The sequence below is a fragment of the Mobula hypostoma genome, chromosome 5 (genome assembly GCF_963921235.1).
Source record: "Mobula hypostoma chromosome 5, sMobHyp1.1, whole genome shotgun sequence".
In the NCBI taxonomy this organism is placed as follows: domain Eukaryota; kingdom Metazoa; phylum Chordata; class Chondrichthyes; order Myliobatiformes; family Myliobatidae; genus Mobula; species Mobula hypostoma.
The window spans coordinates 168,981,734-169,000,107 of record NC_086101.1 but is presented as its reverse complement, the minus strand read 5'-3'; the positions used below and the strand labels follow the sequence as shown (position 1 = coordinate 169,000,107).

Sequence of the window (18,374 nt, the reverse complement as noted above, 5' to 3'; positions counted from 1 at the left end):
CAATGAAAAGATTAAACCTGTAATGGCTGGAAATGCACAGCAGGACAGTTACAAGACAAAGGCAGATTAATCCTCCCTAGCTGTATGCCGGAGGTTCGTGAGTGTCAGGGACCAGGAGTGAGTGCCATTGCTATTACAAAGGAAAAAGTTCCTCAGGGGTTAGTATTAGGACTGCTACTTTTTACATTGTTTGTCAATGACTTAGATAGTGGAATCGATGGCTTTGTGGCAAAGTTTGCAGATGATACGAAGACAGGTGGAGGGGTAGTTTGGAGGAAGCAACGCAACTGCAGCAAGACTTAGACAAATTGAAAGAATGGGCAAAAAAGTGGCAGATGGAATACAGTGTTGGGAAATGTATGATCATGCATTTTGGTAAAAGGAACAATAATGCAGAGTATTATCTAAATGGGGAGAAATTCAAACATCAGAGGTGCGAAGGGACTTAGGAATCCTTGTGCAAGCCTCTCAGCAGGTTAATTCACAGGTTGAGTCTGTGATAAAGAAGGCAAATGCAATGCTGGCATTTATTTCAAGGGGAATATAATATAAAAACAAGGAGATAATGCTGAAGCTTTATAAGACACTAGCCAGGCCACTCTTGGAGTATTGTCAACAGTTTTAGGCCCCTTATCTCAGAAAGGATGTATTGTCATTGGAGGGAGCCCAGAGGAGGTTCACAAGGATGATTCCAGGAATGAAGGGGTTAACATATGAACTGCATTTGGCAGCTTTGGGCCTGTACGCACTGGAATTTAGAAGAATGCATGGGGATCTCATTGAAACCTACCGAATGTTGAAAGAACTAAATAAAGTGGATGTAGAGAAGATGTTTTCTATGGTAGAGGTATCCAGAACTAGAGGGTACAGTCTCAAAACTGAGGGGTGACCTTTTAGAACAGAGGTATTGAGGCCTTTTTTTTAAGCCAAAGAGTGTTGAATCTGTGGAATGCTCTGCCAGACTCTGCTAGAGGCCAGGTCCATGGGTATATTCAAAGCAGAAGTTGATAGATTCCTGATTGGTCAAGTCATCAAGGGATATGATGAGAGGGCAGGTGTATGGGGATGAATGGGATCTGGGATCAGCCATGATGAAATGGCGGAGCAGACGCGATGGGTTGAATGGCCTAATTCTCCTCTGTGTCTTATGGTTTTCCATTATATAATTTAGCCATCTTCAGAGCCCAAATGTATGTCAGGTTTATGAGCCGCACAGATGTGGAATCACAGAATGGCCATTATACCGAGAAAAGTCAGCATGAATCACAATGGAAAAGGGCAGAAGCTTTAGTTTCACAGTAGTAGTAGGCACAAGAGCTCTCATGTTCAGTTAAATTCTGGACAAATGGGGTAAAGATTCAGAATTGATAAGAAACACACTGGCACTGTGAAGAATAATTAAGATCTACGAAATCCCCAATTCAGTTTTTTTTTCTGACTCCAGAGCCTTTTTCATTGCAGAATGTTATTCTAATTCTGAAGTAACAAACTGAAGAAAATATTCTCCAGTAAATTGAAAATGATATATTGAATCCCACAGGACTTAATTAAATAAAAACAAAACCTTACTACTAAGTTGAGAAGAAAATTACGACATAAAAAGTGCATCTATAATTCAAGCTTGTTCATTAATCGTGTATTTCAGCTTATACCTGCAGAACTAAATGGACAACAATACTCTAGTTACAGGACAAAGCAACCCAATCAGTCTGTTAACAGTAATGTGTCTTTTATCACTATATCCTGTGAAAAATGGGAATGTCATAATAATAATGAACTGGATTACTTACATAATGAAATGTATTATTGTATAACTGCACCACAGCTCCTATAACTGATGTTTGTAGCATCAACTTAAACTCATACCACTTGGCCTTCTGAAAGCTCTACCACACAACTATCCTGATGAAGGGTCTCGGCCCAAAATATTGACTATTTAATACCTTTCTATAGATGCTGCCTGACCTGCTGAGCTCCTGCAGCAGTTTGTGTGTTACCATCCAGACCTCCTCCTCCTCCTGCAGCTATATTTGAAATATGTTCTTTTTATACAGTTTTTGGTATCAAATAAAGTGCAGAAAAAATGATCCTTTAGGCATCTGGAAAACTCAGCCACTGTATCTACAGTGGAAAACACTCTGGCTATATTATTAAACCTGGTTTAAAATCAGATTTAGAATACAACACAGAAAACTGTGCAGCACTTTAAATGAGTTTTTTTCATATTATGCATACTATGAACATTTAGAATGAAGTTATGCAGCAACAAAGATTACGTGCACAGGAACATTTTTTATTACTGTGCGGTTGTGCACCTACACAGCTTAGAGGACCAGTGCTCATAATAGTCCTCCAAAGCATTGTATGGTCAACCACATCTATTATCTCACCATGGCTACTTTTGCTAGGTATCATTCTAAATTAGTACTCCCACGCTGAATGTTTGATATCTGTTCAAATACTTATCACCCAATGCTGCAGCATATGATCTCACATGTATTCTGATTGTGCACGACTTTGGCCCTTCACAAGTCATATTCATTGCTTGCAGCTTTGATGGGCATATTGTTTCACTGACATGTATATGTAAATGAGCTGCAATTTTCTGTATTCATTTACAGAATGCAGTAAGCAATGCACGAGACCAGAATTTAATTCTCTCTAATTATTTCTGGAACATATGACAAGACAAGGAAAGTAAAAGAGGTGAGGGATTTGCATCACAGATAAGGAACCATGTCATTTCTATACTAGGGGAATATTCTTGGAGGGAATATGTCTTGGAGGGCTTATCCAGCGGCCATCTGGATAGAATTCAGGAATAAGAAAGAGGCAATCTCTATGATCGAGTTATATAGTAAGTATCCTCATAGAGATAAAGGAATCAATATCTTCTGGTGTTTGTAATGATTTAGATTAAAAAATTTAAGTGGGCTGATTAGTAAGTTTGCAGAAGGCATAATTGGTAGAATTATGGATCATAAGGAAGGTTGTCAAAGGACTGGTTGAATTGAATTGAATTGACTTTATTTCTTATATCCTTCACATACATGAGCAAAAATCTTTACATTACATCTCCATCTAAATGTGCAATGTGCATTCATAGCAATTTATAATAATTTATAATAAATAGAACAGTCAATGTAATACAGAGTACACTCAAATCAGTGTGAGTTCATCAGTCTGATGGCCTGGTGGAAGAAGTGGTCCCGGAGCCTGTTGGTCCTGCGTTACTGCTTCAGTTGGATTAGTGGAAAATTTGGAGAGACAAAATGGCAGTTGAGTTGTATCCAGAAAAGTGTGAGATGCTGCATATTGGGTGATCAAATGCAACAGGAAAATACATAACACATGGCAGGACTCTTGGGAACATTGATGCACATAGAAATTTTTGATTATGAGGGCATAGTTCCCTGAAAGTGCCAACATGTGGATAGGGTGCTAAAGAAGGCATATGGTATGCTTGTCTTCAGTGATTGGGATACTGAATATAAACATTGGGGAGTCATGCTGTAGCTATGAAAAAAACTGGTTAGGTCACATCTGGAGTATTGTGTGTAGATGTAGTCAGGTTTGGAGAGGATGCAGATGACATTCACAAACAATTTCTCTGGATTGGAGGGTATTAACTACAAGGAGAGGTTGAATAAACCTGGCATGCTTTCTTTGGAGTGTTACAGGCTGAGGGGTCACTCGATAGAAGTTAATAAAATTATCTGAGATAGGAGAGAGTGGAAATGTCAAGTATTAGTGAGCATAATTTTAAGGTGAGAGGAGGTGTGAGGCAATTGTTTTTAAACACAGAGAGTGGAATATATCTGGAATGAACTGCCCAGAAAACCCATCTCAATTCAGTAATATCCCACGATCAAATGGAAGGGTAGCTTGACTTTTGAGAGAGGGACTTCCTCCCTGTCCACCTCCCCAGACTTGTGCTATGTAATTTTTGTATGTTAAAAAAAAATCTTCAAACAGTTGACCATTCAATACCTTGCTTCATTGCAGCAAAAATCCCTTTACTAGGGAAGAAGAGAAACGAGGATCTTACCGGTCGCTCATGCTCCAGGATAGAAGACTTTCCAGGTTCATATTCAAAAATGCTTCTAGGTTCAGCACGGTATTTGCGTGTATCAACTTTCCTATCAGGAGGATCCCAGTCATTCCTACAAATTAAGGAAAAATCCATAATTTCATGTGCACTTTGTTACTGGTAACATAATTCACAACTAACCTGCAAGGGAAAAGGTCTGAGTCTCCCAGACCTTAACAAGTACTCAATACATTTAAGTTCTTACAGACATGCAAGATACTCACATGGTTGACTTGAAGTAGGAATAATATATTGCTAATATAGTTAGAACGCCTTCTGGCTGAGATTAAGTCCACAAATTCCAATATCCCACTGACAGATAAAAACAATCTGGCGTTAAGTTAGTATTCCATGAATGCATGTATGACAGAAAATAAGAATCTAACCAAGTCATTTAAGGAAAAGAGGTGCATTTCATTAAATAACATGATGGAAGAAATTAATCAGTAATAATTATTGGAGGAAACACATCGTAACCTGCAATGAAATTAAATGATTTCAGAGAAATTTGAAATGTGAAGTTATTCTGCTGACATCTTGATAGCATCATAATGCTGGTGTGATGTCATGGTTAGATCCTGACTGGTCAAGTGCTGTAGCAATATCCCTAAATGGGGATAAATGAAAAAAAAACGAACAAATCTAAATGCAGTATTGAGTCACACGAAATATGCATTGATTGATAGTGTTGGAGGATGGAGGGCGGGGGGCAAGACAGGGAGAGAGACAGAGACAGACAGAGAGAGACACACACACACAGACAGAAACAGGCAGACAGAGAAAGAGACAGAGAGAGAGAGAGAGAGACACACACACACACACACACACACACACAGAAACACAGACAGAGACAGAAACAGAGAGAGAGAGAGAGAGATAGACAGAGAGAGACACACACACAGAAACAGACAGAGAAAGAGACAGAGAGAGAGAGACAGAGAAAGAGAGAGAGACACACACACAGATAGAAACAGAGAGACAGAAAGAGAGAGAGAGACACACACAGACAAGAAACAGAGAGACAGACAGAAATAGACAGAGCCCAGTGAGTCAGGCAAATTTGAGACTGGAAATTTGAGATGGACATTTGGACAGAGCATAAGTACACTAAAAAACTGTCACTTCGTTAATGCTTGGCTTCTCCAATGCAGAGGAGGCCACATTGTGAGTACCAAATGCAGTAGATCAGGTTAGAAGAGCTTCAGGTGTACCTTTGCTTCATCTAGAAGGGTTATATAGGTCCCTGATAGGTGAGGAAGAAGGTGAAGGAGCAAGTGTTACACACACTATGATTGTAGAGAACGGGGAGGGATGGGTGGACCAGAGAGTTACGAAGAATACCCTCCCAGCTATTCTTTTGCTACACAAAACACAGAAAACACTAGAGGAACTCAGCAGTATCTATGGAAAAAAAATCAGCAGTCAACGCTTTGGGCCATGACCCTTCTTAAGGACTGAGAAAGAAGGGGAAAGATACCAGAATAAAAGATTGGGAGGAGGGCAAACAGGTGAGCTACAAGGTGATAGGTGAAGCCAGGCGGGTGGAAATGGTCAAGGGCTGGAGAATACAAGATAGGAGAGGAGGGTGGACAATACAAGAAAGGGAAGGAGGAAAGGACCTAGGAGAAAATAATAGGCAGGTGGGAAGAAGTGAAAGGTCTGAGTGGGGAACCGGGTGGGGGGAGAAACTTTGTTCACCGGAAGGAGAAACTGATATTCATGTCATCAGGTTGGAGGGAACCCAGACGGAATATAAGGTGTTGCTCCTCCACCCCAAGGATGGCCTCATTTTGGCAGAAAAGGAGCCCATAGATTGACACATCGGAACAAAATTGAGAATCAGAATTAAAACGTTTGGCCACTGGAATGGTGCAGAGGTGCTTAATGAAGCAGTCCCCTCATTTATGACGGGAGGCTGCACTGGGAGCGCCAGACACAAAAGATGACCCCAATAGATTCGCAGGTGAAGTGTTGCCTCACCTGGAACAACTGTTTGGGGCCCTGAATGTAGGTGAGGGAGGAGGTGTAAGGGCAGGTGTAGCATTTAGGCCATTCTGCAGGGATAAGTGCCAGGAGGGAGATTAGTGGGGAGGGATGAATGAACAAGGGAATCACAGAGAGAACGATCCCTTTGGAAAGCGAAGGGGGAAGGGAGGAGGTAAAGATATGTTTAGTGGTACGGTCTGTTTGGAGATGGTGGAAGTTACGGAGGATAATGTGTTGGATGGTGAGGCTGGTGGGGCGATAGGGAAGTACAAGATGGGCTCGTCATAATTATGGCAGTGGGAAGATAGGGTGAGCACAGATGTACGAGAAATGGAGGAGATGCGGGTGAGGGCAGCATCAGTAGTACAGGGAGAGAAATCCTGCTCTTTAAAGAAGGAATGGAAAGTTGCATCCTATGAACAGATGCAGTGGAGGGAAAGAAACTAAGAAAAGGAAATTGCATTTTTTGTAGGAGATAGGGTGGGAAGAGATATAGTCAAGATAACCATGGAAATCAGTAGGTTTATAAAGGATGTAGGTTGATGGAGATTGAAAGATCAAGAAAGGTGAGGGAGGTTTCAGAAATGGACCAAGGTGGAAGTTAGATACAAAGTTGATATAATTGATAAGCTCAGCATGGGTGCACGAAACAGTGCTAACACAGTCATCAGTGAAGCACAGGAAGAGTTGAGTGCTATATCCAGGGAAGGCTTTGAACATAGACTTTTTTATATAGCCGAAGAGGCAGACATAGCTTGGGCCCATGCGAGTGTCCATGACTACCCCTCGAGTTTAAAGAAAGTGGGTGAAGCTGAAGGTAAAATTGTTCAGGGTGAGGACCAGTTCTGCCAGATGGAGGAGGGTGGCTGTTGGGAGGGATTGAGTGGTTCTTTTGTCAAGAAAGAGGACTAGGGCTTTGAGGCTTTACTTATGGGGGATAGAAGTGTATAGGGACTGAACATCCATGGTGAAGATGAGGTAGTCAGGTCCAGGGAATTGAAAGTTACTGAGGAGATCATCCCTTAACCCATTGCCTTCCTTACCTAGTTCCATATCTCTTCCCCATCTGTTCTCTAGAGAAAGGTGAAACATGTAGTGAGAAGATGTGTCATGGTGGGATCACATTCAAGATTCCTATGGAGAAGGGGTGAGAGCAGACGTGTGGGAACTAAAGGAAATTTATGTGAGGGGTTCATCAATATTGACAACTAATGATAAGCCAACCAAGAACCTATTAGTTGACTCTATGTGAGCCCTCACCAGCACTTCCTCCATTCCTTATAGACAGAACAGAGGTAGAATGTCACCTTTCCCTGATCCTCACATTTCACCCACCAGCCTCTGCAACAAACATATCATCCTTGACCATTTCCACCTGCTCCAATATGATCCCACCACAAGTCTCTTCCCTCTCCCTTCTCTTTCCTCCTTTCCCCCTTTCTACAGGGACCATTCTCTTTCGAACTCCCTGGTCTACTCAACCCTCCCCACCCATCCCTTGCAATCATAGGAGGTGTAACACTCATCCCCTTCACCTCCTCCCTTACCAGTGAATTAAAGAACCCTTTTAATTGAAACTGATGTTCACTTGCACCTCTTCCAACTTGGCCTACTACTTTCAATGCCCACAATATAGCTTCTTCTATGCTGGTGAATCAAAGCATGGACAAGGTAACCACTTTGCAGGTCGCCTGCATTCTGTCTACGACAGCCATGTTGAAGGTCCAATTGCATGTCATTTTAATTCTTCTCCCCACTCCCATACCAATGCAAATTGGAACATCTGCTATCCCATTTGGGTATCATACAACCTAATGATATGATGTGAATTTTACAATTTCAGATAACCCACACACTCTATTTTTCTCCTCACATACTCACCTTCAGATTGAGTTTTTTTTTAAATTCTCCCTTTGCATACCTTTTCACATTGGGTTTCAATATTACTTACCAGCCTCCGTCTCACCCATCAGGAACTGCTGCTATATACTGACAATCTTTGTTCTTCCCCCTCAGTCTTTATGCAGGATCTTGATCTGAAATGTTGGCTACAACTTCTGCCCCATAGATGCTGCCTGAACTGCTGATATGTGGTTGATATGCTGTGTTGGTGCTGAAACGTGTGGCGACACTTGCAGGCTGCCTGCAGCACACCCTTCTTTGTGTTGATTGTTAACACAATTATGTATTTAACCATCACTATGTTTCGATACACACCTGATTAAAAAAAAACTTGGATCTTGAATTCTTCTGCATTCTATATTTTGAGAGCCAGTGAGAGGTAAAGTTCTAAATGTTTGATGACCTGCCTTCACATGAGAGAGATCTGGGAATATAGCACTTTCCAGTGTCACCAATCTGGTCAGATGGAGCAACCGAAGCTGTTACAACTTTGGTGTGATGACAGTACAGGAGACCACCAGTAAACAGTTTTTGTAAGGGACAACACAAGTTGAGCTTCAAGACTTGGTCTTAGCTAATCTTCTTTAAGGGGTGGACAAGAGGTTAAATGTGGAATCATTTCTCCACCCACCATATTTCTGGCAGCTACAATACAGAAGTAGTGATCTATACCAGTAGCTTCAATGCCAAAAGCAGAAATCAAGCTAAAGGGGCAAATACAGTTCTGTTAAAAGTTGATTATTTGATCATGAACTGGGGTGGGGGGGGGGCAGGGAACACTCTCTCGCCTGCTCTCCCTGGACCAGAAAGAGGAGGAGTGTTTTCCACAATCCATTCCAGTCCTTGGTCTTCACTACACTGATCAAATAGGAATGCCAGCAGTCTCCTGCTATTCAATTAGGATTTGCACTCCCACCAGTTCACTTCCCTACACAATCCTACACAGCTGCTGTCAACATACATGTGCCATGGAGGTTCATCATTCCTGACAGATGGGGAATTTTTGAGCTTCTAGAAGCTGACTTTCGCCAACCACCCAAAGAAGCTTCAATGTTTTTTCTCTCTCTGGATGCATGTGCTCAATTTCACTCCCGCCCCAGTTAAAAAGCAAGGAAAATCCAGAGAAGATGCTCACATTCTTGTAACAGATTTGTTCCATCATGACTCTGTTCCACTCCATTCCATTGAATGAATTCATTATAAATTTCAACTAGATCATGGCAACTTAAATATTGGAAACGTGATACTGGTAAATGACATCAGGAAGCCATTGCAGCAAATAACAAGCTTCTTAATTAATTTTTCAAGTCAATGATCTCTTGCATAATATATTTATCATTCTTCAAATAATTTCAAATGTATGACAGCTTTTTAAATACCTACTTTTCAGCGAAACCTGCTTCTCGAAATCTTGGTTGTGAAGGTGGGGGAACAGGTGGCGGTGGCACTAAAGGAGCAGACTCCTTGTAGAATTCGACACCGTTGTCCGAGACGCTCTTTGTTAAAGGTCTGTAAGTGTGTGTCTTGGGTGGAGGATGTGCCTGAACAGAGGTGAATGAGCTGTAATGATCTGGTGTAAAAGAATGAAAGAAGATTATTTTCATCTCCAGCAGATAACAATACGTCTATCCAGAATAAGTTTTGTAAATAATCTACAAATGGGCACACAGACTAAAAAGACAATTTGTATCCTGATACACCTCCAAAGATATTGGTCAATAAATTTCTGGCTATTTCTAGTCTGAATTCACTAAAGCAATGGAATAATGTCATTAAATGGGGGATCCTTGTACTTCTGAAGTTGTTACTGTGGAAGAGAAGGATGATGAAGGACTGTTACAACTTACAGCAATGTAATAAGCAATGACAGAAATCAGCCTTCTGCTACACATGGTAAAGGCACAGTGCACATTCAGCTCTGCCAGTTTCACCAACTTCAGGAATATCTTCTTTCCCTTCGCCATCCGATTTTTGAATGGCCAATGAACCAACCCATGAACATTAACTCACTAGTTTTGCTGTCTTTTTGCACTACTCATTTTATGCACATGCACACACACACACACACAAAATCGGAGTCAGCTTTAATATCATTGGCATAATGTTGTGAAATTTGTTAACTTAACGGCAGCAGTAGAATACAATACAGGGTCAGAGCCGCCTCTATATCCTGAGGAGACTGAGGTCCTTTAACATCTGCCGGACGATGCTGAGGATGTTCTACGAGTCTGTGGTGGCCAGTGTGATCATGTTTGCTGTTGTGTGCTGGGGCAGCAGGCTGAGGGCAGCAGACACCAACAGAATCAACAAACTCAACAAACTCATTCGTAAGGCCACTGATGTTGTGGGGATGGAACTGGACTCTCTGACGGTGGTGTCTGAAAAGAGGATGCTGTGTCTAAGTTGCATGCCATCTTGGTCAATGTCTCCCATCCACTACATAATGTACTGGTTGGGCACAGGAGTACATTCAGCCAGAGACTCATTCCACCGAGATGCAGCACAGAGCGTCATAGGAAGTCATTCCTGCCTGTGGCCATCAAACTTTACAACTCCTCCCTTGGAGGGTCAGACACCCTGAGCCAATAGGCTGGTCCTGGACTTATTTCATAATTTACTGGCATAAATTACATATTACTATTTAACTATTTATGGTTCTATTACTATTTATTATTTATGGTGCAACTGTAACAAAAACCAATTTCCCCCAGGACCAATAAAGTATGACTATGACTATGATATATTGAAAAAAAGAATAAATAAATCAATTACAGTAAGTATGTGTATAATAAATAGTTAAATTGAAAATAGTGCAAAAACAGAAATAATATTTAAAAAGTGAGGTAGTGTTCATGAGTGAGGCAATCAAGTGAGGTAATGCACATGTAGGAGTCGGAAGAAGCTGTTCCTGAATTGCTGTGTGTGCCTTCAAGCTTCTCTACTTCCTTCCTGGCGGTAACAACGAGAGGAGGGCCAGCCTGGGTGATTAGGGTGCTTAATAATGGACGCCACCTTTCTGATGCACCGCCTCTTGATGATGTCTTGGATACTACAGAGGCTAGTACCCAAGATAGAGCTGACCAATTTTACAACTTTTTGTAGCTTCTCTCAATCCTGTGCAGTAGCCCCCACCCATACCAGACACTGATGTCCGAATGCTCTCCTACAGTACATCTGTAGAAGTTTGAGAGTTTTAGGTGACAAACCAAATCTCCTCAAATTGCTAATGAAACATAGCCACTGTCTTGCCTTCTTTATAGCTGCTCCGCCATCACAGACATTCACACCACACGCTGCATCCGCAAAACAAACAGCATTATGAAGGACTCCACACACCCCTCATAAAAACTCTTCTACCTCCTGCCATCTGGAAAAAGGCACTAAAACATTCGGGCTGTCACGACCAGACTATGTAACAGTTTCTTCCCCCAAGACATCAGACTCCTCAATACCCAGAGCCTGGCTTGATACCAACCTGCTATACCCTCTACTGTGCCTACTGTCTTGTTTATTATTTATTATTATTTATTGTAGTGCCTGCACTGTTTTGTGCACTTTATGCAGTCCTGGATAGGACTGTAGTCTAGTGTAGTTTTTGTGTTTCTTCTTACATAGTTCAGTGTAGTTTTTGTATTGTTTCATGTAGCACCATGGTCCTGGAAAACGTCTCATTTTTACTATGTTCTGTACCAGCAGTTATCATTGAAATGACAATAAGAAGTGTCTTGACTTGACTTGACTTGATGTTGGTACCAGATTAGATCTTCAATGATTGTGACACTTGGGAACTTGGAATTTCACTGTCCCCACTTCTGATCCCTCTATGAGAACTGATTTGCGTTCCCTTGCTTTAACCTTCCTGAAGTTCACAATCATCCCTTTGGTATTACTGACATTGAGTGCAAGGTTGTTGCTGCGATACCACTCAATAAACTGGTATATCTCGCTCCTGCACGCCCTCTCGTCTCCATCTGAGATTCTACCAACAATGGTTGTAGCATCAGTAAATTTATAGATGGCATTACGTAACCACACATTCATGGGATTGGAGAGAGGAGCGCATTGGGCTAAGCACACATCCCTGAGGTGCACTAGTGTTGATCATCAGCGAGGAAGAGATATTATCACTAAACCGCACGGATTGTGGTCTTCCGGTTGGAAGTCACGGGTCCAATTGCAGAGAGAGGTACAGAGGTTCTGTAGCTTATCGATTAGGACTGTGGGAATGATAGTGTTAAATATTGGGCTATAGTCAATGTAGCATTAGGCAAATTGCAGTGGGTCCAGGTCCTTGCTGAGGTAGGAGTTGATTCTAGCCATGACTAACCTCTCGAAGCATTTCATCACTGCAGACGCAAGTGCTACTGGATGATGGTCATATACACACACACACATATGTACACACACACACACACACACACACACACACACACACACACACACACACATTATATGGTGCACTTTATCACTGCTACTTAAATTAACCCCAAATGCATTAGTCATGTGAAGTGTGCAATAATGCATGCAGCAATAGAGACCAGGAAGGACCACTTTTGATTGCTATTCTCAGCTGGAGCAGGGGCGATTAGAAAATATCAGCTAATGTTTATGGATGAAATAGATTAGGTAGCAGGGACTTCCTTCTGGCTGCTGCTGGGAAGTGCACTTCACATCAAGAAAAAGTGTTTTTTGACCATTTTTATATTGTCAAGTGAATCAGGGAATCACGGTCATTTGAAGAGTGGCTGCTTCTTTGGAGTACAGGCGAGTTACCAGACACCGTGGAGCCTTAGCAAATCACTGCAGCAAAGCAGTAAATGGGAAAAGAACTACAAGGGGTGATTGATAAGTTCGTGGCCTAAGGTTGAAAGAGTCAATTTTAGAAAACCCAGCGCATTTATTTTTCAACATAGTTCCCTCCTATATTCACACACTTAGCCCAGCGGTCGTGGAGCATACGGATCTTGGACCTCCAGAAAGTGTCCACAGCAGGGGTGATAGATAAGTTCGTGGCCTAAGGTAGAAGGAGATGAGTTATACAGCTCTCGTTACATGCACGTGGATTTCAACTCTAGCCATCTAGACCAATTGATTATGCAGAAAGTTTGAAGTTAATAACTCATCAGTTAATAACTCAACAGGGATGATTGATAAGTTTGTGGCCTGAGGTAGAAGGCGATGAGTTACTAAAAATAAATGTAACACACATCAAAGTTGCTGGTGAACGCAGCAGGCCAGGCAGCATCTGTAGGAAGAGGTGCAGTCTACGTTTCAGGCCGAGACCCTTCGTCAGGACTAACTGAAGGAAGAGTGAGTAAGGGATTTGATAGCTGGAGGGGGAGGGGGAGATGCAAAATGATAGGAGAAGACAGGAGGGGGAGGGATGGAGCCGAGAGCTGGACAGGTGATTGGCAAAGGGGATACGAGAGGATCATGGGACAGGAGGTCCGGGAAGAAAGACAAGGGGGGGGGACCCAGAGGATGGGCAAGGGGTATATTCAGAGGGACAGAGGGAGAAAAAGGAGAGTGAGAGAAAGAATGTGTGCATAAAAATAAGTAACAGATGGGGCACGAGGGGGAGGCGGGGCCTCAGCGGAAGTTAGAGAAGTCAATGTTCATGCCATCAGGTTGGAGGCTACCCAGACGGAATATAAGGTGTTGTTCCTCCAACCTGAGTGCGGCTTCATCCCCACAGTAGAGGAGGCCGTGGACAGACACGCCAGAATGGGAATGGGATGTGGAATTAAAATGCGTGGCCACTGGGAGATCCTGCTTTCTCTGGCGGACAGAGCGTAGATGTTCAGCAAAGCGGTCTCCCAGTCTGCGTCGGGTCTCGCCAATATATAAAAGGCCACATCGGGAGCACCGGACGCAGTATATCACCCCAGTCGACTCACAGGTGAAGTGTTGCCTCACCTGGAAGGACTGTCTGGGGCCCTGAATGGTGGTAAGGGAGGAAGTGTAAGGGCATGTGTAGCACTTGTTCCGCTTACACGGCTAAGTGCCAGGAGGGAGATCAGTGGGGAGGGATGGGGGGGACGAATGGACAAGGGAGTTGTGTAGGGAGCGATCCCTGCGGAATGCAGACAGAGGAGGGGAGGGGAAGATGTGCTTAGTGGTGGGATCCCGTTGGAGGTGGCGGAAGTTACGGAGAATAATATGTTGGACCCGGAGGCGGGTGGGGTGGTAGGTGAGGACCAGGGGAACCCTATTCCTAGTGGGGTGGCGGGAGGATGGAGTGAGAGCAGATGTACGTGAAATGGGGGAGATGCGTTTAAGAGCAGAGTTGATAGTGGAGGAAGGGAAGCCCCTTTCTTTAAAAAAGGAAGACATCTCCCTCGTCCTAGAATGAAAAGCCTCATCCTGAGAGCAGATGCGGCAGAGACGGAGGAATTGCGAGAAGGGGATGGCGTTTTTGCAAGAGACAGAGTGAGAAGAGGAATAGTCCAGATAGCTGTGAGAGTCAGTAGGCTTATAGTAGACATCAGTGGATAAGCTGTCTCCAGAGACAGAGACAGAAAGATCTAGAAAGGGGAGGGAGGTGTCGGAAATGGACCAGGTAAACTTGAGGGCAGGGTGAAAGTTGGAGGCAAAGTTAATAAAGTCAACGAGTTCTGCATGCGTGCAGGAAGCAGCGCCAATGCAGTCGTCGATGTAGCGAAGGAAAAGTGGGGGACAGATACCAGAAGAGGCACGGAACATAGATTGTTCCACAAACCCAACAAAAAGGCAGGCATAGCTAGGACCCATACGGGTGCCCATAGCTACACCTTTAGTTTGGAGGAAGTGGGAGGAGCCAAAGGAGAAATTATTAAGAGTAAGGACTAATTCCGCTAGACGGAGCAGAGTGGTGGTAGAGGGGAACTGATTAGGTCTGGAATCCAAAAAGAAGCGTAGAGCTTTGAGACCTTCCTGATGGGGGATGGAAGTATATAAGGACTGGACATCCATGGTGAAAATAAAGCGGTGGGGGCCAGGGAACTTAAAAATAAATGTGCTAGGTTTTTAAAAATTAACTCCTTGTACCCCTCGTAGGTTTCAGAGTAAAAACCATCACTGCAGGATAGAAAAAGAGTGCATCAAAACTATGGCTTGATACCACTTTACACAACATTTCTAACTGCCACAGTGTTGAGATAGCAGTTGTACTGCAAGTTTATTGCAGATTAAATCCTTCTTTAATTTCAGAAACTCACATTAGTCTCTTCATATCAGAACATCTTTACTGCATTATTTTCATTCTTCCATTGCTTGGGAGATCAAAGCAAGACAAAGTTCCAGTGCCTGATGGTTTGTGATGCTTGCCTATACCCATGAGCAATCAACTATAGTAGGAGTGTTCAAATTTCACATGTGTTTTCTAGCCCCCCCCCATCCAATCCCTCTGCACTGGATTCAAAGATGTATCAGTGATGAAAGGACCAGTGTGCAAAGTTACTGAGCTATCTGATCACTGGATTGCCAATATTGTGCAATTAGAGCATGAATGGACAACTTAAAGATGAGTTTTTATACAATGAGCACAGAAAACTCTGTTTTTCCTTAAATATCCTTTACATTTCTGAAAAATAATAAATTGTAATACTTTAAGAAAAGGTATTGTCATTTTGGGCAGGGCATGTTTCTACCCAGGACAGAAAAGTCCTCTTTTAATTCTCCTCTATCTCTTCTAAGCATATCTAAGCTGTACACTAGCAATGTAAGCTTTGACTATTTGTCATCATCAGCATGATGTATTGCACAATTGGATTCTCAATTGAGACATTACATTCTTCTATGTATGAATTTGCTAAAAGCATTCATTGAAAAAAGCAGCATACAGAGTCAGTCCCTACAGTTAACAACTTTTCCAGGAACAATTTGTGACTCAACACTAGATAAACAACAGTGAAGGTAAAATATGCAATTATATCTTTCTTGGCTCTAGGTTGTCCACTGTGGGCCAAATCATCCTGGTTCCAATGCTCATCTTCACAATGCACCATTTGAGTCAATAAGATTTGATTAACCTTGTGTGCATGAAGCAATTTCTGCTTTATAACCGGTTACAAGCATTTGCAAATTTTCACTTTCACAACCTCACAGATTTTGCTGCCAATATGTTGTTTTTCCCTCAGTAAAATTGTACATTTGGTGATGGAAAAGTAGAGACTAAAAAAAAAATGTTATGCTGAAAAACATCCAGTTAGCAAAAATATTTAATGGATTTTCATAGATTCCAGAATACTTTCAGTAATAATATAAAAATCTTTATTTATTCTGGTTTAATATAGTATTAATATACATTGAAATCTTTTTAAAAACTACTATTGATTTCTACTTGTTATTAATTAATTTTAAATCTTTAAAAAAATAGTTAAAGAAATTAATTGAATAATAATTATTAGTGAGCAATGTCATTGATGTGGAGGGACTTGTAGAGAGGACCATGTCCAGCTGTTTGTGGTGTTAGGCTTGATTAAAGCATGTGCCATAAAGGGAACATGTTTAGTGCAAAATCAATGAAATGCAGATAAGCAATGAGAGTCTGTTGGACAAACAGTATTAGACATGTCACATTTACATATATGTTGAATAGGACAGTGTGATCCAATTGGAACAGCAGATCGTGAGTTCAATTTGAAACCTAAAAGCATAACATAAAATTCTTACCAGGATAAACATATGCATATGTGGCATTGAATGCATCTGTATCATCATCTGTTAAAAAATAAAAAGGAATGTTGAATATGATTTACTGCCAGCCATCAGCACTGAAGGAACTGGACCAATAGTTGTACTTTCATTCTTATGAGATTGACCATGTTTCATATTTCTGCATCTTCTTAAGCTGACTGCACTTCTGAGTAGGGGATCCCACCCGTGGAGAATGAATGATCAAAAACACCTAACCACTCTTTCTGAATTACTGTACATTGTACCTACAACTCCTCTTCGGCCAAGTGCATTCCAGCATGGTATCTTGAACATCAATGCACAACTTATTAACCTACAGTATCAGCTCATTTGACAATAACAGTAGGGGAAATGCTAGTATTTCTTATTTAGGAATTTGGAGCAAAGAACTTGGAAACTAAAGACGGGGCAGAATCATCAAGGAGTGAGAGCCAGAGTCATGCAGTCAGCAACAGACCCCTGAGCTCAATGTATCTGCTCTGACCATCAAGCAACCACCTGCACAAATCCCACTTCTTTTATTCTGACAGACCCATCAAATCCCTACCGATCAGCTTGCCAGCCACCTACACTGGAGGGAGTTTACATGAAGCCGATAAACTTACCAACCAGCATGTCTTTGGTATGTGCAAGGAAACTAGAGCATTAAAGGGAAAACTCATGTTGCGAGGAAGAACTTGCAAACTCCACATACAAGGTCATGATTGAACCTTGGTCACTAGAGTTATGAGGCAGCAATGTTGCATTAGGGCATCCAAAATCAAGAAAGCATAACTATGCTCAACAAATTTGTTTTCTTTTAAGTTGCAAATAGAAGAATAAGTAGGAGGAAGTAATAGATGTGATGCGGTTCCACTTTTGGAAAGTCTTTGAAAAGTTGCCATATATAGGATAGGTATGTGTTACTCCCAATACCACATACTCTGACTTTAAAGAAAATGGTGTTGGGAGTAACACATTCAAGTGAATTGATTATCATTCAGAAAACAGAGTAGGAATAAATTAGTCCCAGAAATATACAGGTGCAGTGGAGGTTCACTTACTAAATATTTTCAAGACACAGTTCAACAGATTATGTTTAAAATTTGGGGACAGTGCAGAGAGGTGATTCTGACTAAGATAATTTGTGATGTTAATAGTGGAGCAGACTCTGGGGCTCTTCCTGCTTCTAATTCATGTTCTCAAGTTCTTCCTTTAACATAAAACATAAATGTACAATTTCTCATGGTTCAATCAAGCATGGAACATAGCAAGCTTTAAACTATAACAAACATGTAAAACAATGCAATAAAATGAAAGCAAATTTGAACACATAGGTGCAGACTGCATGGTAACATAACAATGTCTCCCTGAAGGAGTTCTATAATAAGGAACTTGGTTGTTTCAAATCAATTTTACAATCAGCACATTACACAGCCAATTATCCCATAAAATATATAAAAGAACAGGATGGTTCATGTTCTTGGTGATGCTAATTTTCTGATGGCTGTGGCAGACGTGCTGTATCATTTAGCACTCCAAGAATTGCCAGAGAAGGATCCTCTCTTACAAATTAAAGAGCTGGATCAGTTTGTAAAGTCGGCTTGTGGAAAAGCTTTGAAGGAAAGGAAAATTAGTGCTCAATTCATTACAGAGGAAAACTGACTTCTCAGAAGAACCAAAGAGCTTCACCAAAGAGCATAATTAAGAAGCTGGTTCCAATCTTGCCTAGTATCCAGCA

General features: G+C 41.7%; 1 protein-coding gene across 5 annotated transcripts in view; it reads right to left on the bottom strand.

Annotated features, from left to right (window-relative positions):
- LOC134347160 (sorbin and SH3 domain-containing protein 2-like) overlaps nucleotides 1-18,374 on the bottom strand; it is a 465,962-nt gene that overhangs the window by 93,625 nt on the left and 353,963 nt on the right. For all 5 annotated transcript variants that reach the window (XM_063049382.1, XM_063049380.1, XM_063049383.1 and 2 more), the window contains 3 exons: nucleotides 16,631-16,678; nucleotides 9,362-9,548; nucleotides 4,049-4,163 (listed from right to left, as the gene is read on the bottom strand). In XM_063049382.1, coding sequence (XP_062905452.1) covers nucleotides 4,049-4,163; nucleotides 9,362-9,548; nucleotides 16,631-16,678 — 350 coding nt within the window. The remainder of the gene's footprint in view (nucleotides 1-4,048; nucleotides 4,164-9,361; nucleotides 9,549-16,630; nucleotides 16,679-18,374) is intronic.